Source organism: Saccopteryx leptura, chromosome 13, assembly GCF_036850995.1.
Source record: "Saccopteryx leptura isolate mSacLep1 chromosome 13, mSacLep1_pri_phased_curated, whole genome shotgun sequence".
Taxonomy (NCBI): Eukaryota; Metazoa; Chordata; class Mammalia; order Chiroptera; family Emballonuridae; genus Saccopteryx; species Saccopteryx leptura.
In genome coordinates this window covers 18,168,122-18,193,385 of record NC_089515.1, presented here as the reverse complement: position 1 = coordinate 18,193,385, position 25,264 = coordinate 18,168,122, and the positions used below count along the sequence as shown (strand labels likewise).

The 25,264-nt window shown below is 42.2% G+C and overlaps 1 protein-coding gene across 6 annotated transcripts in view; it reads left to right on the top strand.

Moving 5' to 3' along the window:
- Positions 1 to 15,739, top strand: part of ADD3 (adducin 3) — a 125,109-nt gene extending 109,370 nt beyond the window's left edge. For 5 of the 6 annotated variants that reach the window (XM_066354552.1, XM_066354551.1, XM_066354553.1 and 2 more), the window contains 10 exons: positions 602 to 751; positions 1,229 to 1,372; positions 1,596 to 1,694; positions 3,923 to 4,105; positions 4,670 to 4,927; positions 6,191 to 6,310; positions 6,742 to 6,828; positions 10,593 to 10,716; positions 12,760 to 12,855; positions 13,500 to 15,739. In XM_066354552.1, coding sequence (XP_066210649.1) covers positions 602 to 751; positions 1,229 to 1,372; positions 1,596 to 1,694; positions 3,923 to 4,105; positions 4,670 to 4,927; positions 6,191 to 6,310; positions 6,742 to 6,828; positions 10,593 to 10,716; positions 12,760 to 12,855; positions 13,500 to 13,792 — 1,554 coding nt within the window. In that variant the 3' untranslated portion in view covers positions 13,793 to 15,739. The remainder of the gene's footprint in view (positions 1 to 601; positions 752 to 1,228; positions 1,373 to 1,595; positions 1,695 to 3,922; positions 4,106 to 4,669; positions 4,928 to 6,190; positions 6,311 to 6,741; positions 6,829 to 10,592; positions 10,717 to 12,759; positions 12,856 to 13,499) is intronic. The other variant, XM_066354555.1, reaches the window with a different exon arrangement.
- Positions 15,740 to 25,264: the final 9,525 nt, after the last annotated feature.

Below are 25,264 nucleotides of genomic sequence, written 5' to 3'. Positions count from 1 at the left end.
TTTAAAGAGAATCTTTTCCTTCTGCTTTCCACTCTGTGCATTTGAGAATTTTTTTTTAAACATGCACACACACATGGTCAATCAGTATTTCATAGATAGTTTAAAGAAAGTTCAGCTGGTCTGAGTACAGGGTCTGACCTAGCGTTTTTTTTTTATTTTTCCATGACTGTGCTCCTAGCCCCTGTTGTCAGTCTAGAACGACAGGAACCACGTTGGTTATGGATTCTGCAGTGTTAGCAGATGGAAATTTTGCAGCCAGTTCAGTAAATGCCAGACTTGTCCAGACCTTTGGTGAAGAGCTTAAGTTATTCAGTGTCTTAGGAACTGTGCTTCTTGCTAAATACTAAGTTTTGTTGTAGACGACCTGTTTTCATAAAGTTTCATAGGAAGAAAGCCACACCAGTGTTTTGTAGTTGTCTGTGGCTGCTTTTGTACTACGGTGGCAGAATGGAGGAGTTACAACAAAGGCCCACACAGTCTAAAATATTTACTATCTCACCTTTGACAAAATAGTTTGCCACCCCCCCCCACCCCCCCAGTTAACTTGTGGGACACAGGCATATACTCGTATACCAATTCAGTGTCTTTCTGGTTTTTCCAGGTGAAAGTCAATATAATAGGAGAAGTGGTTGATCAGGGAAGTACTAATTTGAAAATTGACCACGCAGGATTCAGTCCCCATGCAGCCATCTATGCCACCCGCCCTGATGTGAAGTGTGTGATCCACGTCCATACCCTTGCCACAGCAGCTGTAAGTCACCAAGGGGCCAGCACCAGCAATGACTCTGGGAAGTGTGTTATTTTCACAGCTTTCCTTATGTGACTGTTACGTACATTCTTTCAGACCCCGCCATTTACAGTTACAATTGAAAGATTAATCCTCTACATACCCAAAAAGCGAAAGGCCCTTTGGACCAAATGCAACCATTCTGGGAAACAACTGGAGAGATAGCATTGACATTTTAAAACTAATCAGTTTAATAATTGGGTCATTGAGTTCTTTGGAGCAAAGCTTTTTGCATAATATTTGGCACGTTGTTTAAATTGTGTTGTACCCCCTAAGTCCTTTTATTTTCTGAGAGGAACCAAGAACTGAAGTGGGAGGTGGGTTGGAATGGTGACCACGGCGAACAGGCCAGTGATTCCTGAGCGGACTGAAGAGTCACATTCCCATGAGAGTGTAATGAGTAACCGAATGTGATATGTTGGCATGGACCCAACCATACAGGTATCCTCCATGAAGTGCGGAATCCTTCCAATTTCTCAAGAGTCCCTGATCCTGGGAGATGTCGCCTATTATGACTACCAAGGGTCACTTGATGAGCAGGAGGAGAGAATTCAACTGCAGAAAGTTCTGGGGCCAAGTTGTAAGGTATGTCGTAGAGTTTCTGTCTAAGGCAGAGGTTCTCAACCTGTGGGTCGCGACCCCGGCTTTAGGCGACCCCTGTGTTTTGGTCGTTCGACCCCTGCCGGGGTCGCGACCCACAGGTTGAGAACCGCTGGTCTAAGGAGCTATTTTTGTTGCTCTTGCTGCTGAGAAAACAGTGTGAGCTATGCCAGTTATTTAAAGTGATTGCTTTGGAATTCTATTTTAGGTGCTGGTGCTCAGAAACCATGGTGTGCTTGCACTTGGAGAAACAGTGGAGGAGGCTTTTCATTATATTTTTACTGTGCAGATAGCCTGTGAGATTCAGGTAGGAGAAACTCTTCAACCCCCGTCCCCTTTATTTCTTTGCTTTGTTAATTTGCTTGTTGAGTTGTGTTTCGTGTTTACTGATTTTCAAACCTTACTGGTTGGTGACTATTGTTTGGTTTTGTCTTTTAAGAAAAAATCTGCTTGAGTAAAAAAAGGCAACTCAGTTGTCACTTGAATTAAAAATAGGAGGGAATAAAATTAAAATTCACATGCAGACGTGCGCATACACCCACCCACATTTAAGTGCCTCACAATGATTATTTCTCCCATAATCGTTTTTAAGATAGTATAATCACACATTTCTCTGTTTCTCTGCTCAGTGTGTGCTAATTGAGACCCAAAGGCCCGCCAGTCATCAGAGATCAGCTGTGTTGTGGCTGATTCCATAGCAAGTGTCAGAGCAGAGCAGAAGCTTTAAGAATTCAGGCCGTTTCCAACTATTCCACAGTCTCAGCCTCATTATAATAATATTAGGTTGAATATTTACTAATCAGTTTTTTCCCTCAGAGAACCTGAATGTATTTTCTTCTTCAAGAAAATCCAGCAATTTCTCTTGTGGTAATTAATTTATTGGAAGGGCCACAAAAGGGTGGGGGGACTTTTTCTATCAACTTTAACTTGTTTTTTTTAACCAATTCATTTTTTTTTTTGTCTTTTTGCTTTAATGGTCCCTCCTCTTCTTCTTCTTCTTCTTCTTCTTCTTCTTCTTTTAACAGAGACAGGGAGAGAGAGTCAGAGAGAGGGATAGACAGGGAGAGACAGACAGGAACGGAGAGATGAGAAGAATCAATCATTAGGTTTTCGTTGCACATTACAACACCTTAGTTGTTCATTGATTGCTTTCTCATATGTGCCTTGACCTCGGGCCTTCAGCAGACCGAGTAACCCCTTGCTGGAGCCAGTGACCTTGGGTCCAAGCTGGTGAGCTTTTGCTCAAACCAGATCCCGCACTCAAGCTGGCGATCTCGGGGTCTCGAACCTGGGTCCTCGGCATCCCAGTCCGATGCTCTATCCACTGCGCCACCGCCTGGTCAGGCAGTCCCTCGTCTTCTTAAATGACACTGTGGCAAGCTTAAATAAATTAAGATAATGAGCTGACTTCTTCCTAAGTATCCTTAAATTCAAAGTATAGTGTCCATATTCCTTTAAAATGATAACTTTCAGCAAAAGTACTAACTGGATTATCATGGGAAAACTGCAAGAAAAGAACTTTAAAATTTGGCAAGAGAATTCCATTTCTTGAAATGTGTTAAGCACTGCATTTTCCATCAGGGAAGATCAGAGCCCTGGAAGGTGTCTTGTTCAGATAGATGGAAAAAGATACTTTAGCTGCCTGCTTTCATAAGTGTATTGCCTGTGTTTGATGTTAATAGCCTGAACAGGGTATTAGGTATTTGCTGGATTAACAGTGTGTCCTTTTTTTTTTTTTTGACAGAGACAGAGTCAGAAAGGGACAGACAGACAGACAGAAAGGGAGAGAGATGAGAAGCATCAATTCTTTGTTGCAGCACATTAGTTGTTTCTCATATGTGCCCTGACTGGGGGCTACAGCAGAGTGAGTGACCCCTTGCTCAAGCCAGCAACCTTGGGCTCAAGCCCGTGACCTTGGGCTTCAAGCCAGCGACCTTTGGGCTCAAGCTAGCAACCATAGGATCATGTCTATGATCCCATGCTCAAGCTGGTGAGCCCGCGCTCAAGTCAGGCAACCTTGGGGTCTTGAACCTAGGTCCTTTGCGTCCCCGTCCAATGCTCTATTCACTGCGCCACCACCGAGTCAGGTGACAGTGTGCCTTTTTAAAAGTAGAGCACTCCTGCCTGACCAGGCGGTGGCGCAGTGAATAGAGCGTCGGACTGGGATGCAGAAGGACCCAGGTTCAAGACCCCAAGGTTGCCAGCTTGAGTGCGGGTTCATCTGGTTTGAGCAAAAGCTCACCAGCTTGGACCCAAGGTCGCTGGCTTGAGCAAGGGGTTACTCGGTCTGCTGAAGGCCTACGGTCAAGGCACATATGAGAAAGCAATCAATTAACAACTAAGGTGTCGCAACAAAAAACTAATGATTGATGCTTCTCATCTCTCTCCGTCCCTGTCTGTCCCTATCTATCCCTCTCTCTGACACTCTCTCTGTCTCTGTAAAATTAAAAAATAAATAAATAAAAATAATAGAAGTAGAGCACTCCTTATAGTCTTCACAGTCTTGTGGCTCTGTGCATTTGGCATCGGTTACAGGTGCAGGCGATAGCAGGGGCGGGCGGAGTAGACAACCTGCTCATACTGGACCTGCAGAAGTACAAAGCTTCCACCCACAACGTCGCAGCATCCGGAGGAGGCGGTGTGAACATGGGTGTGCAGCAAAAATGGAAGGTTGGCGAGATTGAGTTTGAAGGGCTGATGAGGACTCTGGACAATTTGGTAGGTGAAAAAATTGAACATAAACTTGAATTTCATAACTTCAGATTCAAGAGCAGATGCTTCCAATGTCCCTTTGGTTTTGAAACATGCTCCTTCCTCTCCCAGGAGCTGAGTTTGACCCTAGGATGGCATTTAAGTGTAATCTTACCACATTTTTAAGAATCAAACCACGAAAACTGCAACTGCCATCTTAACCTTAGATGTTACCCTCTTCCACTAAGGGTCAGAGGCACACTGCCTCCAGACCCAGGAACAAAGACTTCAGTGAACCCTGTAATTTGGCCTCCAGAAAACCAGTTTGTATTTAGGAAAAATGTTACTGGTCAAGCAGTTTTGAAATTACCTTTGTCAGGAAATCTCACTGTCGGCTGGAATCAGTTTTGACCAGGTCTTGACATTTACTTAATATCAACGTTAGTGTAATGTGGGGTTCAGAAGGTTGTTTCCCCCTCTATTTGTTTTTCAACAAAGGAGTCTTTTTTGAATCATTTGTTTAAAGAATTGGAGTCCAGGTGCTGTTTGGTACAGGTTGGACTGCTTCAGACGTGACTTTCCCTCCCTTAGGGGTACAGAACAGGCTACGCATACAGGCACCCTCTCGTCCGAGAGAAACCCAGGCACAAGAGCGACGTGGAAATCCCAGCAACTGTGACTGCGTTTTCCTTTGAAGACGATACAGTGCCCCTCTCTCCTCTCAAGTACATGGCACAGAAGCAGCAGCGTGAGAAGACCAGATGGCTGAACTCGCCCAACACTTACATGAAAGTGAACGTGCCGGAGGAGTCTCGGAACGGGGAGACCAGCCCCAGGACCAAAATCACGGTATGCCCGTTTTACACGGTTGGCCTTGACCGAAGGTTACTCAGGAATTGAACGTTTTATCTAGAAAATATTGGGAAAGCAGAATATAATATATTCACAGTAATTTTATCACTATCATTTTTCAGGTATTAACTTTGTGCAAGGCAACTTTGTTCTAAGTGCGTTATGTGATTTATCTCATTTAATTCTCCTACTATAGAGAAATGCAGTTTTTCTTTCCTGTTTTATAGATGAGAAAACTGAAATGGGGGATAACTAATCACTTGTTAAGGGTAAAGTTATGATCTGAATGCAGACAATCTGAGCCTACTTCATACCCACTACATGAGGCCACTGTGTAATGTATTTTGTAAAAGAGTCAAAACTAAAGAAGTTACCAAAGTGCCAAGTCTCAGGGGTTACTACCCAAACCTCCCTTACACAACATCTCAGAGAAATGGGTTCTCTCAGTTATTTTGCCTCACATTTGGTTTAGTTCAGAGTGCTTATTACCAACTCTTCCCTAGGTACTCAAAACTAGTTCATCCTACCGTATACATCAGTGACATTTAATATGGAAATGCCTACACATCAGAGTTTTTTTCCTAATCTGTAAGCTTTATCTCCTAGTTAAAGAACATAACTAAACTCATATGTTTCTCAGAATTACTGTTATTGTTGACAGAGCCTGATGGCCAGCCATCATTCATCTTGATGAATATTAGCCTTTTAAAGGGATGTAAAGTGGAATAAAGGAGATTTCTATAAGGCTTTTCAATCCCTGTGGTTTCTGTTATACTGTAGATTACTAAATTATCCCCCTTGTAAAATCCTGTTCGGTGCCTTGGCGTTTTCTGTCAGCCAAAAATACAAAATGAAGTCTGGAAAACTAAATCTTCAGAGATTCCTTGCGTCCTTTCTGATGACTTCTTAGCCATCATCAATTGAAAAATCAATGCACGTGACAGCTCTGAATGTGAGTTAGTGTGAGATCGAGCTCTCTGTCTGTGCTTGACATATTTTTAGCATCATATTTAAAATGCCAAAAAGGAAAAAATTTATGTAGCAGCACAATTGACAGTTTAGGTGGATATTAACAATATTTGTTTCTTTAAGTGAATGCTGATTGTGAGCCTTTTTCTAACTAGTATATACACTAATTAACCACTAAATACTGCTTAGTGAAGCTCCTTAAAATATGCGCTCTCTCCTTGAGTCAGTGAACAGAATCAACCATATTTCCTTAACACAAAGCTTCATGCTAGAACATTTTTGATTCTCTAGTGGATGAAAACAGAGGACTCTTCTAAAGTTAGCAGTGGAACACCTATCAAAATTGAAGACCCAAATCAGTTTGTCCCCTTAAACACAAACCCGAATGAGGTACTAGAAAAGAGAAATAAGGTAAGATGTGGTCTTCTGGGACGGGGGAGGCACCTTTATGCTGTTTTAGTTTAAATCATTAGTGATTGGATCTGATTAATACCAAGCTCAGGAGTTTGAATTCAGAAGTTGAACTTGAACTCAGTATGATTTTAGCTTGTATTTAATACTCCAGCTCTGTGCTAGTCACTGGAGCAGGCTACATGGGGAAGAAGCATTATACATGTTTCTGCTGTTAAGAGCTGTGGTATTAGTACAAGGTGTAGTTCTCTAACGATATAAGAGTAGGATATCACATGTCACGAAGGGTGGAGGGAGTCATGTGAATTGTTAGGGGGGTAAAGGAGGCTTATGGAGGTGGGAATTACAGAGGCCTTTACTCTTGTACGGTCAAGTAGTCAAGATCATCTGCACGGTTGCACTCAAGAAAATGTTATTGTTTTCCAATTCAGATTCGAGAACAAAACCGGTATGACCTGAAAACAGCGGGTCCACAGTCTCAGTTGCTTGCTGGAATTGTTGTGGATAAGCCTCCCTCTGTAAGTCCATGCAGCCATAGGAACTGCGTCTTTCTTCTACCACACTAGTGTCTTTGCTTTTACACATAATTATTTATTTTTACTGAAGTCAATATAAGCACAAGTTAAAAAGTCAAGTAATCCACGAGAGCCCTGGCTGGATAGCTTGGTTGATTAGAGCTTCGACTCAATATGCAAAGGTTGAGAGTTCAGTCCCTGGTCAGGGCACACACAGCAACAGATGGATGTTTCTGTCTCACTCTCTACCTCTCTATCTAAAATCAATAAATAAAAATTTAAATAATAATAATTCATAAGACTTAAAATGTCACCTTTAATTTGCAATTTCCAGGGGCAAGGACTTTCTTTGAAAATTTACTACCTTTGTTTCTTTTTTTGGTCAGAAAGAGAGGGACAGACAGGAAGGGAGAGAGATGAGAAGCATCAAGTCTTTTTTGAGACACCTTAGTTGTTCATTGATTGCTTTCTCATATGTGCCTTGACGGGGGCGGGGGGGGGGGGTGTTACAGCAGAGCGAGTGACCCCTTGCTCAAGTCAGCAACCTTGGGCTTCAAGCCAAAGACCTTTGGGATTCAAGCCAGCGACCATGGGTTCATGTCTGTGATCCCACATTCAAGCCAGCAACCCAGTGCTCAAGCCAGATGAGCCTGGGCTCAAGCCGGCGACCTCGAGGTTTCAAACCTGGGTCCTCCATGTCCCAGTCCAATGCTCTCTTCACTGTGCCACCACCTGGTCAGGCCCTTTATGTTTCTTAAAGAACAACTTTATTTTGCTTTTTCTTAATTTGTCAATTTTAGACCTCACCTGTGTTTCACCAAATCTATGTCATCAACTGTAGGAAGTACCATTATTTTATGCATACAATCTAGAGAAACAATCCTAATGAGTATTACAGTAGGAAGCCATCAATTATAAGTTGGGTCCCAATGTCAGAGATGGGGAAATGTGCATCTTAGAATCAGTGAAAGATGTCCGACTTGCGGTGGCGCAGTGAATAAAGCGTCCACCTGGAAGGCTGAGGTCTCTGGTTTAAAACCCAGGGCTTGCCCGGTCAAGGCACATATGGGAGTTGATGCTACCTGCTCCTCCCCTTTTCTCTCTCTCTCTCTTTCTCTCTCTCTCCTCTTTCTAAAAATGAATAGATAAAATTTTTTTTTAATCTGTGGAAAAAACAATAGCAATTTCTTTTATGGCAGATGAGGATTTAGCTTGTTTCCGCCACACTTCCCTTCTCATTCTCCCACTGAGGTTATAGCACTCTTTTTGTTGTTGTTAAATCCACTTTTATTGTTTATACTATCAAAGTTTACTGCTGATTCAGATAGTATCCTGTGATTACATTTCCTTTCTCAGACAACTTTCCTCCCTTGGAGTTAATAATTACCTTCTTTATTCACTGCCTTAATATTTTGAGTACATTGGCTTAGCTCCTCCCAGACTTTTCCACAGGATTAGAGTTGCTTGTTACATTATTGTCCGTGGGGTCAGAGGTCACAGGAGATCTCCCAGTTCTAGCCCCCTGTTGTTCCTGTCCTGCTCAGGACCGACTCTCAGGCCAGCTGCATGGGCTCATCTTGGGGATTGCTGGGTTTGTCGTCCACGTGGCATCCTGTCTCCTGCTTCGCGTGCCTTCCACGTTTTGATTTACTTTTTCATCATGAGCGCATCCTGTCATAGCTTTCTGAGAAAGGAAACATAGGAGGTCACCATCTGAAATCCTGTATTCTACCTTCAATGTGCATGTCATGGATATAGAATTTTAGTTCAGAGATAATTTCCCCCAAAGATGCAAGTTTCACTGTGTTGTTCCCTAACTCCACGTTCCTGCTGAGAAGTGAGAGTGTTGTGGCTCATGTGCCTTCGGATGGCTCACTGCTGTTTTTCTTGTGGACCCTCTTTGTGCGCCTGCTTTTCTGAGTTTTATGATGGTATGCTTTGAGTTGTAGTACAGTTCATTTTAAGTCTTTGTTTTTTAGTGTTTAGGAACCCTTTTCAGTCTGCAGAGTCACATCCTTCAGTTCTGGGACTTTTTTAAAGTATTTATATTTCTCCAATAGTTTTTCCCCTCCTATTTCTTTGTTTTTCTGTCCAGATAGACTACTGATTGGACCTCTCTGACTGAGCCTCTGATTTTTTTCTTTCCGACCTGCCTTCTCTTTATCTTTATACCCAACTTTCTAAGTGATTTGCTTGTCTTTTATTTTTCCAGTCCTTCTATTTAATTTTTTATTTTTGGTGTCTTTTTTTAATTTTTAAGACTTCTTATTCCCCAAATGTTTCCTTTTTAAAAAACATTTTTTAACATCCTTGTCTTTTACGGTTGCAGGATTTTCTCTTATTGCTCTACCAGGGATCCCCAAACTTTTTACACAGGGGGCCAGTTCCCTGTCCCTCAGACCGTTGGAGGGCCGCCACATACAGTGCTCCTCTCACTGACCACCAATGAAAGAGGTGCCCCTTCCGGAAGTGGAAGTGCGGAGGGCGGATAAATGGCCTCAGGGGGCCGCAGTTTGGGGACCCCTGCTAGGCAGCTGAAGAAAATTTTAAATGTTCTCAGCTGCCTTTGTTCTCCCTGTTTCTTCTGAGTTCTCTCTATTCTGGTGTATCTCTCTCTCTCTCTCTCTCTCTCTCTCTCTCGTCATGGGTGTGCATCAGGCTGTTTTTCTGGGGAGTTCCCAAATGTGAGGATCTGTAGTTCTTTTATTGGGGGCCATTAATGTACCTGGAGTTTCCCGCCAGTCTCCCACCAGCGTTCCGGGAGCCCTCCCCTGTGCTCTGGGACCCCGAGTCGGTTGTTCTGAAGAAGAAGCCTCTGACCATCTGCGGAGATGGGGGAGAGAAAAATGCTTGGCTTTTGGAATAGGAAAGGAGACCTGAGACTCTATTCCTTATTCAGACTCTAACGTGTTCCCCTTTCAGCTTTTCTTTGCCACCCCCCCCCCCCCCCCCGTGGTGCCTGGTTCCTCAGGTGGCCAGGCCTGTGCGGGCCCCGCCCCCGTCTGCGAGGGCCCCGCCTCCGTCTGTGTGAGCACCGCCCCCGTCTATGCGGACACCGCCTCCGTCTGTGCGGGCACCTGCTTGCATTCCGGCTCTCCTGCCCACCCTGCTAGCTGCTTTCTCTCTGTTTCCTGAAACCAGTTATCGCTTCTCAGCCTCTGCTGTCGCCTCCCCCATTCTTTTGTCCTTAAGAGAATTTGTTGTTTTTGTTCCATTCGTTGTTGTTCCTTTACTATCCTTTTAGTGGGGTTTGAGGAAGGACTTTTAAAAATTGCATGGGTTCATTCTGTAGCTACAACTCTGATTAATTTCTTTCCTAGAGCAAATACAAGTTTATTTTCATAGCAAATTTGAAGGGCTTCGTTTGGTACCATTTCATTTCTCTAGTCCTTTTCCACAAAGGCTTTTTGAAATTGCTGCATTTTAAGATATGCCTTAGTTGTGTGAAGGTCATTAGAACTTGGCTTAGTTTTACTTTTTTAAGAAAGGGTTATTAAAATTGACCTGTATAGGCTTATTGCGGGAACATCACTGATGCTATAGTCCATTGGATCAGTAGTCTGGAAGCATTCATCTGATGCGAGTATTTTAAACAAAGTATATTAGCTCTGTCATTGCCTAGGATTGTCATAAGGTGTCACAGACATCATATACATATGTATACCTGTGTGCACAGTTGTACATATGTAAATATACTATATAAGCAGACATAGAGATACAGGTGAAAGGAAAGCTCTTGGTGACAAGTCGATGTTTCTCTTGGCAAGACCATGCATTTTGAAGACGACGCTCTGGCCCCCGCGGCCCCTCCCAACCCCTTCAGCCACCTCACCGAAGGAGAGCTGGAGGAGTACAAGAAGGCCGTCGAGCGCAAGCAGCAGGGCCTGGAAGGTCAGTGCGCGCCTGGGCTAAGCCTGGGCTAAGCCTGGGCTAACCGGACCGTGAGCCCCAGAGCGCCTTGAGTGGGACCACTGCAGCAGTCCCTGTGCTTCTGAAATGTGTCCTTACGATCGATTGTTCGGGGTCTGGCCGAGTCCCCTCAGTACAGGCGAGGCTGGACTTCCCAGAGTGGCCGCGGAACTTGAAGGGTACCATGTCCTGAAAACTCCTCTCCTCAGAAAGCAGTCTGATTGGTAGCAAAAAGCCTTCTGAAATGAAACCCCAGATGAATCAAGACTTCCTCGCTAAAGTAAATGTAGATATGTTAATAGATGTAAGCATTTTAGAGGTTGTGACTTTTAAAAAACTTTATTTTGATGTAATTATAGATTCACAAATATGTGATTTTAGTGCCTTATAAAAGGTCTTGTTCCTTGGCCTGACCTGTGGTGGCGCAGTAGATAAAGCGTCGACCTGGGAATGCTGAGGTCGCTGGTTCGAAACCCTGAGCTTGCCTGGTCAAGGCACATATGGGAGTTGATGCTTCCAGCTCCTCCCCCCTTCTCTCTCTCTGTCTCTCTCTCCTCTCTCTCTCTCTCTCTCTCTCCCTCTCTCTCCTCTCTAAAAATAAATTTAAAAATTAAAAAAAAAAAAAAAAAAAAAAAGCTTGACCTGTGGTGGTACAGTGGATAAAGCGTCGACCTTGAAATGCTGAGGTCGCCGGTTCGAAACCCTGGGCTTGCCTGGTCAAGGCACATATGGGAGTTGATGCTTCCAGCTCCTCCCCCTTCTCTCTCTCTGTTTCTCTTTCTCCCTCTCTCTCTCCTCTCTAAAAATGAATAAATAAAATTTAAAAAAATAATAAAAGCTCTTGTTCCTCCTGGGTGTCTGGAGGTGCCAAATTGTCATTTCAAATATAAAGCAGACTGCTAGAATTCCGATGTGACTTTCCTGAGGCACATGGGCACTCTGAGGTTGAGTTCTCCGACGTCAGAACCCTAAGTAAGGATAGTGGAGGACTGTTAATGAAAATACCAGCGAGAATACGAGGTCCCACTTTCTTAAGAAAAGAGATTCTTTAAAGCAGGGGTTCTCAATTTTGGGTCTTTGAATAAACTTCAGACAGTCCACGAGCCATCTTAAAAATGTATGCTAAATTGTGTATGATATTTAGGGAAGGGAGGTTCAAGGTGGGGGACAAGAAGTCATGACCCCCAAATGGGGGATGAGCTTCTGCTTTAGAGCATCCACAAACTACAATTGAAATTTTTACCCAAAGCAAAACATAACCAGTAATTCGAGAATTTTTGTCCATGTTAGAGGTGAAGTGGGAAGAACCAGTGACTTTTGGGTCACCCGGGGGACAGGTTTTATCAGTATGTTAGTGTCTTTGGCACAAAAGGGAGCCATCCTGAGTCGTTAATGTAATTCTACTAAATGCTCTTGTGGTATTATTGACTTTGTTTATTCTAACATAAGGATGCAAACTTTCTCTATGTCTGTATTTTATAAAATGTCCCTCTTTAATCTCTTATTTTTCGAAAGCCTAAAGATGCCAGGTAACATACACTGCACTCCAGAATCACCACCTTTTATATATAAGTTTATAAATAATTTCTTCCACATTCATTATGACCTCCTGAATTAGCTCACTAATACTACTTTGACAGGGATCACTAATTGGGTATTGTTCAAAGACTCAGAGAAGCATTCTGCCTCGTTAATGTGGCGTCATTGGTGATGCCTCATTACTCTTTTCATCTGGCTTCTCAGTGTATTTTAGTTTTCTAACCCTCTAGCAAAAGCTCAGTGCCACATACTATTTGCCTGGGTTGCCATTGCCATGCTTCCTTAATAAGCATGTATATGAAATGACTGTTAGCAGCCAGAAAGTCTAACACATTCACTTCCTCCAAGGCACAGTTATTGGTACACGGGGTAACCATCAGCATGCTCAGCCCATTGCTGGAGTTTCTCATCTCTCTGTGCACTAACCTCCCTGAAACCTCACGCTTGTTGGTTTGCATGGCTTTTAACTAAACTCTTATCCAACAGATGCTGAGCAGGAATTACTGTCAGATGACGCTTCATCTGTTTCACAAATTCAGTCTCAAACTCAGTCACCGCAAAATATCCCCGAAAAATTAGAAGGTATTCAATGTGATTTCCTGTAGCGTTCACCGGGTTCATCTTTAGAATCTGTCTCTCTGTCACCTGTGTTCATTGTAAGGCAGTTGAACACCTGATCGCAGGTGGATTTTATGAAGGCTCCCAGTTAATTTATATTTTTTATGAAGTGGGGTGCCTGTTTTGTTCAGCATTTATATTGATTTACTTTAATCTGGATTTGGTAACTCATAGTTCTTAAGAATTTGTGAAATTTAAATTGGTATGTCATATGTCTTCCAGTCAGAAGCATGAAATCTTTTCAATTTTGATTCCCAAATGACTCTCAAAATGTAAAAGATATATATCTTTGTCTTTCTCATTTATATTGACTTGATTTACAGTGGAACTGTCAAGTCATCAAACACGACTTTTCTAGCCTTTATTTTTTGCTCTAACAACTTTGTTCCCTCCGCTTTTTACTATTTAAGAAAATTTGCTCATGCTAATAGATCTAGGGTCCATTAAAGTATTGATCTCCCTTTGTTGTAATTAAGTAATGCCTTAATTGCTAAGACACTTCATTTTGTGAGGTAAAGCAGACATTATATTTGCTAAAACACTTCATTTTGTAAAGTAAAGCAAAGACGTTATATATAAAATAACCCAAAACCCCTCCCCTTTCGTAGAAAACCATGAGCTGTTTTCCAAGAGCTTCATCTCCATGGAGGTGCCGGTCATGGTCGTGAACGGCAAGGATGATGTGCACGATGTTGAAGATGAGCTTGCTAAGCGAGTGAGTAGGTTAACTACAAGCACCACCATAGACAACATCGAGATTACCATTAAGTCTCCAGAAAAAATCGAAGAAGTTCTGTCACCGGAAGGCTCGCCTTCAAAATCACCATCCAAGAAAAAGAAGAAATTCCGCACTCCTTCTTTTCTGAAAAAGAACAAGAAAAAGGAGAAAGTCGAAGCCTAAATAAAGTCCTTTTATAATTTCTGTTCCAATGTGACGTTGCACATCTACATACCACATTTAAGTTGATCATTAATATGCAGTGGCAGGTCGGATTGGGGTGTATAGCAAACTGGACTCCCGAGAACTGGAAAGAGGTTTTACTGAAAGGAAAACATGGGGGAAAAGCTTTTAAATTCATCTCTCCTTTTATATGTCAAAAAAAGGCTTTGAATTTTTAAACAATTGCTGGTTTTGATTAGCTCTGCCCTCATGAAGTGTTACATTGCACCACGAATAGGTGTCTGTCTGAATTACTTCAGGCCTTCTCTAGAATGTCTGTTAGAGAGAAATTACCAGTGAACAACGGAGAGAATTTTTATTTCTCCACACCTGCTTCACTTGGTAATTAGATTATAATGTTTTTATCATTGATTATTGACTGACCTTTCAGTTCCCATTGTTTCAATGGGCATTAACAGAAGGCTTTAAAAAGCTTCTAAGATAAGAATCTATAGCATTAGTATACACTGGCATATAATTTTTTTACAAAAAATATAAGAAAAGATTCATTTGGAATTTTATTCATAGTATAAGATTTCCTCTCCTGAAGTAACATTGTTTGCCAAAAAAGGTCATTTTAGTAAAATATAATTTTTGAAAACCTCCTTTTTTTATTAGTTTAGAAAGCCCCTTATTTTTCAACAAAGGGGATTTTGTACACATAACATGGGTTATTTAGTTTAACTCTGGCAAAAGTGGTTTTTGTACATTGAGATGTTTGTATACCATTCAGTATAAAAATGTCATAAGCATGTTAGCCAATCATTTAACAGTAGAGCACATTTGAGACTGCTTGGTACTAAGTATACTCAAATGTAACTCAAGAATCCAGGGACTTGGTATCAGAGGGGGTTAGAGAATTTAAAGGTATAACTAGATTCATATTTGAACCTTACAATGTATTTTTCTCAGTCTTGCTAATGAATGAAGAAGCGCCAACAGTAACCAAATGAAAAGGAAGAGAATGACGAAGTGCAAAATGAAGGGAACAAAAGAGGTGTCACAAATAGAATCCTAGTTTGATAACAACTCATAGTCACAATAGGATTTGAAGTGGAATTTATTTGAAACATGTCCCAAATTTCTAAAATTCTGCTTCTCTACCAAAATCATTATATTTCTTGGTCAACAGTTCAGTTGTAAAGGGTCAAATTCTTTGAACTGATGTATCTTTAGAAGGCAGCACTAGAAGAAATCAGTAGGTCTAACCCCCGGCCCCCCAGTGAGAAAACTAAACTACCACGTCTTGTTTTTACAAATTGTTCTTTTCAGTTACCTTTCTTTCTAATGTAAATACAAATTCAAACCTAGGCTTAATATAGTTTTGTTCACCCAAGTGATGTCACAAATTAATGTAAAATCAATGATCCAAAACGGTCAGTGGGTAAAAATAACCCAGTGTGTCTGGAAGGTGAGTGGGCATGTAAAACGTTCCGTGGATCACCGCGCGTGCTAGGCTGGTTCTGTTTGGCTGGTCGTGTATGATGCAAAGTTGAAACAGAGCCGGAAATGTCATGCTAGGTCTCACTAACTACTGGAATCAGTGCTTTAATCTCTTAGTGGAGACTTTCGGTTTAATTCTGTATTTGAGGAATTTTTTTTTTATGTTCTACATCATTTATGTTGTATTACAACGTATGTAGAAACAGTAACCTGTGAACTATGCTTTTCCATAACTTTTTAAAAATATATATATCTTAAATGAATGCAGTGTGCATTAATATTTTTTAAACTACAACAGTGAACTATTTGCACCTTTCGCTGATGCCTCTATTTACTTGCTTTGGCATAAAGAATGAGCCAACAATCTTCTGTGTCCTGTGGAAAATGTATAAATGTTATCTGATACTGCTCTTAGATGTAATGCTAATTAATGTTAAATCACAAATAAACAGTATTTTAAATAGATGGGTTTGCTGTCATGAGCTTTCAATACAGGGTGGTTACTTAGCCTGAATTACTTTGTGCACTGTTTTATACTGCAGTGAGATTCTGAATAAGATCAATGCTTCTCAATGAGGGATGTCCTGATACATTTATTTTCAAATTAGTTTATAATTAACTACATAAAACCCTTCTTGTTTTAGCTTATATTGAAAGAAATATACTCCAAGTGACCTGTTGTTTGTCTTGACAGGATACAGTGACCTTAATTCTATGTCTGAGATCTAAAGATCATTGAAAGATTTAGGATTCTCAGTCTCAATCCTACTCTTCAATTCTGTGGATGTGGAAAAGAAAATGTTACAGCATATGTGCTGAGTTTATATACATTGCCCTTCTCTTGCATTTTTATGTAACAATGTAGCAAAGAAAATAGAAAGAATACAAAAGTTACAATTCTACCGCATTACATTTTTTTTTTATTTTAGTCCATTCTAGCTCTTGTTCAGTTAGTAAGTATTGCCTATAAAGTGCTTATCATGGTGGGAATGTAATTATATTCTTGATTTTCTTTTTTCTTTGAAAGAGGCAGGGAGAGAAGGACAGGAACTTGGAACTGCTCCTGTCTGTGCTCTGACTGGAGAATCAAACCGGCAACCTCCTGTCCGGGACAACGCTCCAACCAACCAAGCTATCCGGCCAGGGCTCAATTTTTTTTTAATTGATTTTTAGAGAGACAAAGAGAGGAATGGGGGTAGGGGCGAGAGCATTCATTTGTTGTTCCACTCAGTCGTGTATTCTCTGGTTGCTTCCCATGATCGTATCTGCAACCTTGGCGTTTCAGGGCAACACTCTTAACTGACTGAGCTAAACGTACCAGGGCCATCTTTGTTAACAGCATACATAATTCAGCCTAGAAGATTTTCAAACTAAATTCCTCACATGAATGATTTCTTGTGATTTTCCCCCCCACTTTGTCTTAAAAATAGAGTGCAAGAGGGGAAATCACGTTAATTGAGGGTTCTGGTTAATTGAAGATTTTACTATAATTAACCATTATAAAAATGAAGGGTTTGGGCGGAAAAGAATAGATCCATACATAGTCTTGGGTATATTTAATTATTACCTTGACTTATAAATAACCCTGTGGTGAAAAAAAATTGCTGTTTTAGAAAAATGCTCATTTCAAAAGTCTTCCATAAAGCAACACAGACGGTTATCTTCAGTACTCACTTGAGAGTCTAGAGCAGGGGTCCCCTAACTTTTTACACAGGGGGCCAGTTCACTGTCCCTCAGACCGTTGGAGGGCCGGACTATAAAAAAAAACTATGAACAAATCCCTATGCACACTGAACATATTTTAAAGTAAGAAAACAAAACAGGAACAAATACAATATTTAAAATAAAGAACAAGTAAATTTAAATCAACAAACTGACCAGTATTTCAGTGGGAACTGTGCTCCTCTCACTGACCACCAATGAAAGAGGTGCCCCTTCCAGAAGTGCGGTGGGGGCCGGATAAACGGCCTCAGGGGGCCGCAGTTTGGGGACCCCTGGTCTATAGCATGAAAGTTCATGTTGCTTGTACCTTTTCCTCTATTGATTATTTTCATTCAGTAGAGAATAAAGAGAGGCAAGGGGATCAAATTGTGACCGCATTGGTTTCTCTTAACAGTAGTTCTTTTTTGACACAAAACATAAAAGCAAGCTGATTATTTGCAACAACAGCAACCGAAGGGCGATACACTCATTGGAGTTGCAATCATAGCTAAAGCAGGTTTTTAAAGAGAAATTTTTGTGACCACTAGAGGGTGCAATAGGCCTGGCAATCCAGGATCTTTGTAGTCATTGCCCTTAACTTCCCTTTTCTTAGTCTGTAGACACTACCATGTTTGTTGTGAAATACCCAGACCTTGCAATAGAAGACATTTCCTTTGTTGCTTTTCATTCTCCTCACTCGACTGTTTTCAACTTTCTTGCCCCATTTCACCAATACAAATACCACCAGCAGGAACTCTGATGTGTATAGAGAACACATTGAAAAATTTTGAGATGTTGTCTCAGAAAGAAACAATGATAGAAAACGAGTCCTTGGGGGTGTTTTCATGCCCTTTAGTGGCAATGTAATACCTCTTTTAAAAAGTAATTGGTGTTTTTTGACTAAGGAGATCATTGATAATATTTGTCATTTGATGCCTCATGTTAAGTGCTTTTCATGTATTATCTCATTAGCCTCCCCAACATCTCAGCAAAGTAGATGATATCCCCAGTTTGTAGATCGTGAGACCAGGGCTCGTAGAAAACAGAAAGGAGGTGCAAGCCATTCGCCCGAAGAGATTCAGATTTCTAAATTACTGTGCCGTCCACGTGCCAGACCCTGTGTGTCCCCAGTGTGCACTTCCGTGGAGTTTGTTCAGGAAGAGGAAGTCTCCCTAGTTTGGACTGTAAGGCCAGCCATGGTGACATCATTTTTTGACATAAGGTGGGATAGAGACTGGAGGTGAAACGTTCACTTTTGATTTGGAAGACCTCTATTTTTTTTTCAACAAATTGCCCCAAGAATGAAGCAATTGCCAATTACTGGGAGAGCGGGGATGGCCTGTGGTGATATCACTTAGGATGAGAACCGGCTCCTGAATCCTCAGCATGATGCCTTGAAGATGAGGTATCTGTACTTGGTGTAAGATGCGAAAGGACTTGGGTAGAAGCCTTTTATCTTCTACGTTTTGTTTTTGTTTTGTTTGATTTCCGATGTTGGGCCAGGGGGAGCCATTCTAAGGAAAGTGTTACTTTAAAAACCTGAAAAGACTATGTAGTTAAAAGAAAGATTCAAAGATGAGCAGTATACTATTATCTTCTTACAAATGGATATACTTGGAGATGCTCTTTCTTGGAGACAAACCTAGTGTACATGGTAGAGATGAAAATAAGGATAAATAAGCCTTTGAGAACTTTTCTTAGGAAAAACAACAATCTGCAAATTCAATTGTTTTCAAAGAGATTTTATGCCTGAGGTGACCATTAGGGGGCAACCCTGGGTCTAAATTTAGTTTTAGTTAATTGAGGGAACTTCCTTCAAAATGACTGAGCTTGGATTGAGAACTTTATTCTGATTCTGCATTGATAGACGCAGTGTAAGGTTGAGGCAAGTTTATAGATGCCTGAGTACCTTGTTCCTTACAGCCTAGTTATCTTGCTCTGACTTAGGAAGAATCTGTCCTCTGGAGAAGATATGAGCCAGCTGCAAATAAAGGCCTCAGGTCGGCACCCCCTGCTTTTCTATGGTAGCACTGTCTCCTTTGGGAGCCCATTGGATCGTAGCCTAGAAACAGGGTCGATAAATAGACAAATACACCTTTCCAAAGTTCTCCACAAATTAATGTCTAGAACTTTATTATGGGAATAATTAAGAGAAACATTGCAGGACCAAGGCTGATTTTTTTTTTTTTTTTTTTTTTTTTACAGAGAGTCAGAGGGATAAACAGACAGGAATGGAGAGATGAGAAGCATCAATCATTAGTTTTTCGTTGCGTGTTGAGACACCTTAGTTGTTCATTGATTGCTTTCTCATATGTGCCTTGATCGCGGGCCTTCAGCAGACCAAGTAGCCCCTTGCTCGAGCCAGCGACCTTGGGTCCAAGCTGGTGAACTTTTGCTCAAATCAGATGAGGCCACACTCAAGCTGGCGACCTTGGGGTCTCGAACCTGGGTCCTCTGCATCGCAGTCTGACGCTCTATCCACTGTGCCACCACCTAGTCAGGCTGATTCTTATTTATCAATAATTGTTTGTTTTTTAATTTCAAGTCTGTTAGATTGTTCTGTGAAAGTCTTTTATGGAATTTCTCAAGTTAATTATGATGCTGAGTTCTTTACTGCTGCAACCTATAATATTTTAAAGGTTGTTTATACCTTAAATGACATACTGGGACCTTTTGATATTACTTCCAAAGCCAAAAAAAAAAAAAGTAATATGTTTTATGTAGCAGAAAAATAGATGGATATGTCCACATTTATTTTTAAGGTCTATCTAATTTCTGGTTGGGTGAGTGTTGACCGAAGCAATGGTAAACGTTATTGATTTTGCTAGCTTTTGTTTTATTCCTACATAAAACTAGATTTTGTCCTTCCCCAGGGCCAGCCTTGACCTAACTTAAATTGTTTTTTTAGTCCCATATTTTCCATCCAGGTAACTCCTGTCACTAGACAAAGTAATAATTCCTTGCTAAACTCCATACCTTAAAATCAGTGGCATTGATTTTATTAATCCAGTTTGGATATGCACAGAAGAACATTAAGTTTCTAAGAAATTCTAAAAATTGTAAATACGCTTTTGAAATGACAAACAAGTAGTAGTTGTCAACAAGATTTTCCCTCCTTGTTTGTCGACTTATATTAAATATTAGATTGGCCTTCAGAAAACCAGTGGAAATGTGAGCCCTGTGGAAAGACCAATCTGGAGTGTTAATTAATTGGCCTTCTTAGACCACACAGTGTCCTAGCTGGTTGACATTTAGACTTGAGATTTTTCAAGAAAAAACTTGGATTTCCCAAAGCTGTAGCATCCTAATAGAGGGGAGGGAAATGAGGATGTGGTGTGGTTATATAAATGTAGCAGCTAAGAGGTAGACCGTTCTGTGGCTCTCCCACTGGGACTCTTGACTTAAATGATCTTTTCTGGGTTTAAAAAAAAAGGTTGGTTGCAACAGTCCCAGCTGGGACGTGGAGCTGCATTGTTGCGGACTCTTCAATGATTTTCCACACTAATGTCTGTCCTTACTTAACATGGGGCATTTTCTTTCATAAGGAAGACTTAAATGAATTGTTTTCTTTTTCCAAAAGCAATAACTTCTGATGGTTCGGATGGAGCAGGCGCTATGGAGGAAGTCGTTGTTGCACTCTATAACTCACCACTTTCCTGTTGAGTAATGCTCTGGGAGCAGGATTTCAGTGGTGGCTGGTTTGATAGACTTTGACTTCAGAATGGATGACCTCCTGACAGTTTTATGAGGGAACATGAGATACAGCCAATTTGCTGGCAGACACAGGCATACTTTTCCAAAGGTGTTTACTGGGCTAACAAGTTAAGGTTAAACATTACTCCCTACCTGATTTCTATTTTGGATATGTTGGCTTCAATTGTTTCAACTGAAATAAAGGTCATTTGAGGCTATTAAGACAACCAAAAGTGCAATATTCTGAATATTATCTCCTCGTCCATAGGGGGAGAGGGCGGGGAGAGGCTCCCACAGCAACCGGATGTTTGGGTGTGTTAAGTCTTTTTAAATATGTATGTTGTGTGGTCATTGTCAGATGTTTCATTTCTAAAATATCTTTTAAATAGTTTCACATTTTAGAACCATGTATGTGAAATGATTTTGTACAGGTATGGTCTTGTGTCTCCATGTCGACCTTTAGGTTAATACTGAGATACTGAGCAAGAAGAGTCCATGCACCTGCACTGGCTAAAGTCAGACTGAGCCTGGCTCAGTTCACGGCCGCCGGCCGCCCAGGAGCAGGGTGGGGCCGGCTCAGGAATGCTATCCACTCACCCAGCAGAGTCCGGCGCTGGGGGAACAGCTTGAGCTAAAGCTTGAAGCTGAAGTGAGTAGGAAGTCCAGCCCAGCAGGTGAAACATGGAGTCTGGAAGACGTGGCAATCAACCAAAAACCCGATCTGGTAAAGGAGTCTGCATCGGGGAAGTGGAAGTCGTGATCAGGGAGCGTGTGCCGGAGCCCCCGCCTCCACTTCCTGTGGGGCAATGGCCAGACAGAGGCAGGACCTCGGGCTTCTGGGGCCTGAGCACAGTTCTTCAGGACAGGAGGTCGGATGGAAGGACAGATGGGGATCCTGCTGTCAGAGCTGGGATGTGTGATGCTGCTCAGAATCCCAGGCGCAAGTCAGTGCTCAGGACCAAGTAAGGCTGCGTGCTGAGTGGGCTTCAGAGCCTGGAGCTAGCGCCGCCTTAGTCTTTCCTGCCTCCTCAGGAAGGTGAAGGGGTCAGGTGACCCCAGCCATTGGGGGAGAGGAATACTAGAGCTCCGAAGGGACCTGACTTGACCTCCACAATAAGAGCAGCCCCACGTGACAATGGACACAGCCACATCGGAGTGCCACAGGGCAGCAGGAGTGGGTTACTAAGATTTCACACTGGAACCTGCCTGGGAGGACCACCACGACTAAGGAGCACGAGCCAAGTGCTCCCCAGACGCTAGCTGTGACGATGGCCGTATGTTTCCTGCTGCACAGCAGTTTCCCCTAGGTGAGGGCAGTTTCACCATGGGAAAATGAGCTCTCGTGATGGTGCACCGGAAGACGTTCCTCCAGACTACTGATTGGACAGAAGAGAACCAAACGGAGTGGTCTGTGTGCCTTCCTCTTCCTGGAATAAATGAGCCTATGATTTGAGACGAGAAGAACAGCTTCCATTGCATGGTACGTCCTCCATAACCCTCTGGTTGTAACAGTCTTTGTCTCCTGAGTCGGAAGGCCTGCAGGCTCTGTGGCCCCAACGGTCTCATCTTGGCACTCTAAGAAAGCCCTTCATGAACAAGCTTAAATGATGCTTCACAATTTCTGTCTTCCATCTTGGGGGTGCTCTGGTCACCGGTTACTCCGAGCTCTTCTCACAGCAGCCTGGAGAAGGCACAGAAAAGGCAAGTTCATATCAACCCTGGGTGGAACGAGCATCATTAAGAAAATAAATACAATTTTAAAAAAATGTATTGTGTTGCCTGACCAGGCAGTGGTGCAGTGGATAGAGCGTCGGACTGGGATGTGGAGGACCCAGGTTCGAGACCCCGAGGTCGCCAGCTTGAGCGCAGGCTCATCTGGTTTGAGCAAGGCTCACCAGCTTGGACCCAAGGTTGCTGGCTTGAGCAAGGGGTTACTCAGTCTGCTGTAGCCTCACGGTCAAGGCAATATGAGAAAGCAATCAATGAACAACTAAGGTGTTGCAACAAAAAACTAATGATTGATGCTTCTCATCTCTCTCTGTTCCTGTCTGGCTGTCCCTATCTATCACTCTCTCTGACTCTCTCTCTGTCTCTGTAAAAAAGAAAAAGAAAAAAAATTATTGTGTTAACATGGATACAAGTGTCCCACTGAATATAACACCCTACCCACACTCCCCTGTGTCCCTATTTACACTTCTTTTGCCCCCTCCCCCTAACTCCCAACTCCCAACTCCCTTCCCTCTGGGATTTACTGTCCTGTTATCTGTATCTCTGTGTTATGTATATGTAATTTCACTAATCCCTTCACCTTCTCTGATCTTATCCCCTCATCCCCCTTTCCTCTGACAGCTGTCCCTCTGCTCCCTGTGACCCCGCCTCTGCCTCTATTTTGTTCCTCACTTCACTTTGTTCCTTAGATTCCACACATAAGTGAGATCATGATATTTGTCTTTCTCTGCCTGGCTTATTTCACTTAGCATAATAGTCTCCAGGTCCAGCCATGCCATCTCAAAGGTAAGATTTCCTTCTTTTTCACAGCCATGTAGTATTCCATTGTGTATATAAATACACTTCTTAAGAAAACCCTGCAGCCTGACCAGGCGGTGGCGCAGTGGATAGAGCGTTGGACTGGGATGTGGAGGACCCAGATTTGAGACCCTGAGGTCACCAGCTTGAGCACAGGCTCATCTGATTTGAGCAAGGCTCACCAGCTTGAGCCCAAGGTCACTGGCTCAAGCAAGGGTTCACTCAGTCTGCTGTAGCCAACACCCTCCCATCAAGGCACATATGAGAAAGCAATCAAGGAACAACTAAGAAGCCGCAACAAAGAGTTGATGTTTCTCATCTCTCTCCCTTCATGTCTATCCCATTCTGTCCCTCTATCTGTCTCTGCCACACACAAAAAAGAAAGAAAAAAAAAAAAAACCCTGCATATACTCACAATATGATGGTTAGTGGAGGGAGAGAGGGAAGAGGAAAGGATGTATATAAAAGTAAATGGGGGGACCCAGAGTATAAACTTTCTGTAATGTGAAAAAGTAAACATATTACATACTCAGAGCACCTGCTGGACCAGCTGGTCGCCCGTTCAGGGCTTGGAGCCAAGGACATGGAGGTGTGTTTGCCTCCCTTCCTCCCCTCGGCCCTTAAAGCACTTTCTCGTCTGGTGTCTTAATAGTGCAGTGATGGGCAATCTTTTGAGCTTGGTGTGTCAAAATTCGCCAAAAAACCAAGCATGACTCCGGTGGTGTGTCACTTCGAGAAAAACAAACAAACATAATTTTGTGATATTTATAGTTTAAATAACAAAAATGTATAATTGTAATATATAACTGTATTTAATAAACCAAAAACTAATTATTTAACTTACCTGCTTAGTGACTTCTTTGTTCATCTGTCAGTTGGTTTCTTTTGTTGGTCTTGATATTATTTAACTTGTGTGGGGTGCCGTGAACTAAGATAAGTGAGGGGGAGGGGGGATTCTTTAACTAACCTGCCTATTAGTGACTTTTTTGTTGCTGAATTTCATTGGCTAAATCTTCAGTTGAAGGTTGGTATTTTGTACACTTCAAGCCCAAGCAAGCGCTACTAACTTCATCTGTCAATCTGTTTCTTTTGTTGATTTTGATATTATTTAACGCTGAGAATAAGGTCTCACAAAAGTACGTGGAGGAAAAAATTGTGAGTAAAGCCATTGCTATATTTTTCAGGGTGCTAAAAGTGTCTGGTAATCGGTTCCAGGCACTCCAAATTTCCTGTTCGTAGTGGCACTCCTCTTGATTCTCCAAGCGGCACCTTTCCAGATTCTCAAGCTTTGACCTCAAGTCGACAAACACCTGAGCCCAGATGCTGTCTTGAAATTCTGCAAGTTGCATCTTATGTAAATTAAGATGGCTGCTGCTATTTCTAATGGTGGGAAATGGCACCCACAGCACAGGCCCTCGCCTCTCCCAGCCTCCCCCTCACTTATCTTAGTAATGATGATCAATTAGAAATCCATGACACCCCAGAATAGTAGATTGGATAATGGTTGCTATGGTTATGTGGTTGCTGGTAATGGCGATCACAGGCCCCCAGAGATGCGTCCCCCCCATTCCGCTGCTCCCTGCTCCGCTGGCCGGAAGTGAGGTCAAAGATCCCCTAACGCCTAACTGGAAGTCCCAGAACTAGATGCTCTGTGCCGGAGTTCTTTTGTTTTGGCCTACAGACCTCCAGCACAGAGTGTCTACACTACAGCAAATGTTTTATCCTCGGCTACTGCACCTGGCCCTGCAGGAGCTGAGGATGAAACATCCTTCTCGGCATGTGGCCCCATGCAGCCGTGTGTCATCAAAAATAGCTACGCGTATCAGTGCTGACATGCATGTCATAGGTTCGCCATCACGGATGTAGAAAGTTTTAAAACTACACTTTGTATCATTTTTCCTAATTTAGAATGCCTGGAATTCCTGAAAACTGTCAGGAAGTGCATCATTATATGTGGTCTATGTTCTCCATTTGAAACATGCTCAGCCTGATCTCGGTAGAATGTCTGCAAGATCCCAAGGTCCCATTCAGCACACTGTGTGATGCTGTTTATCTAAAGGCCAACATGAC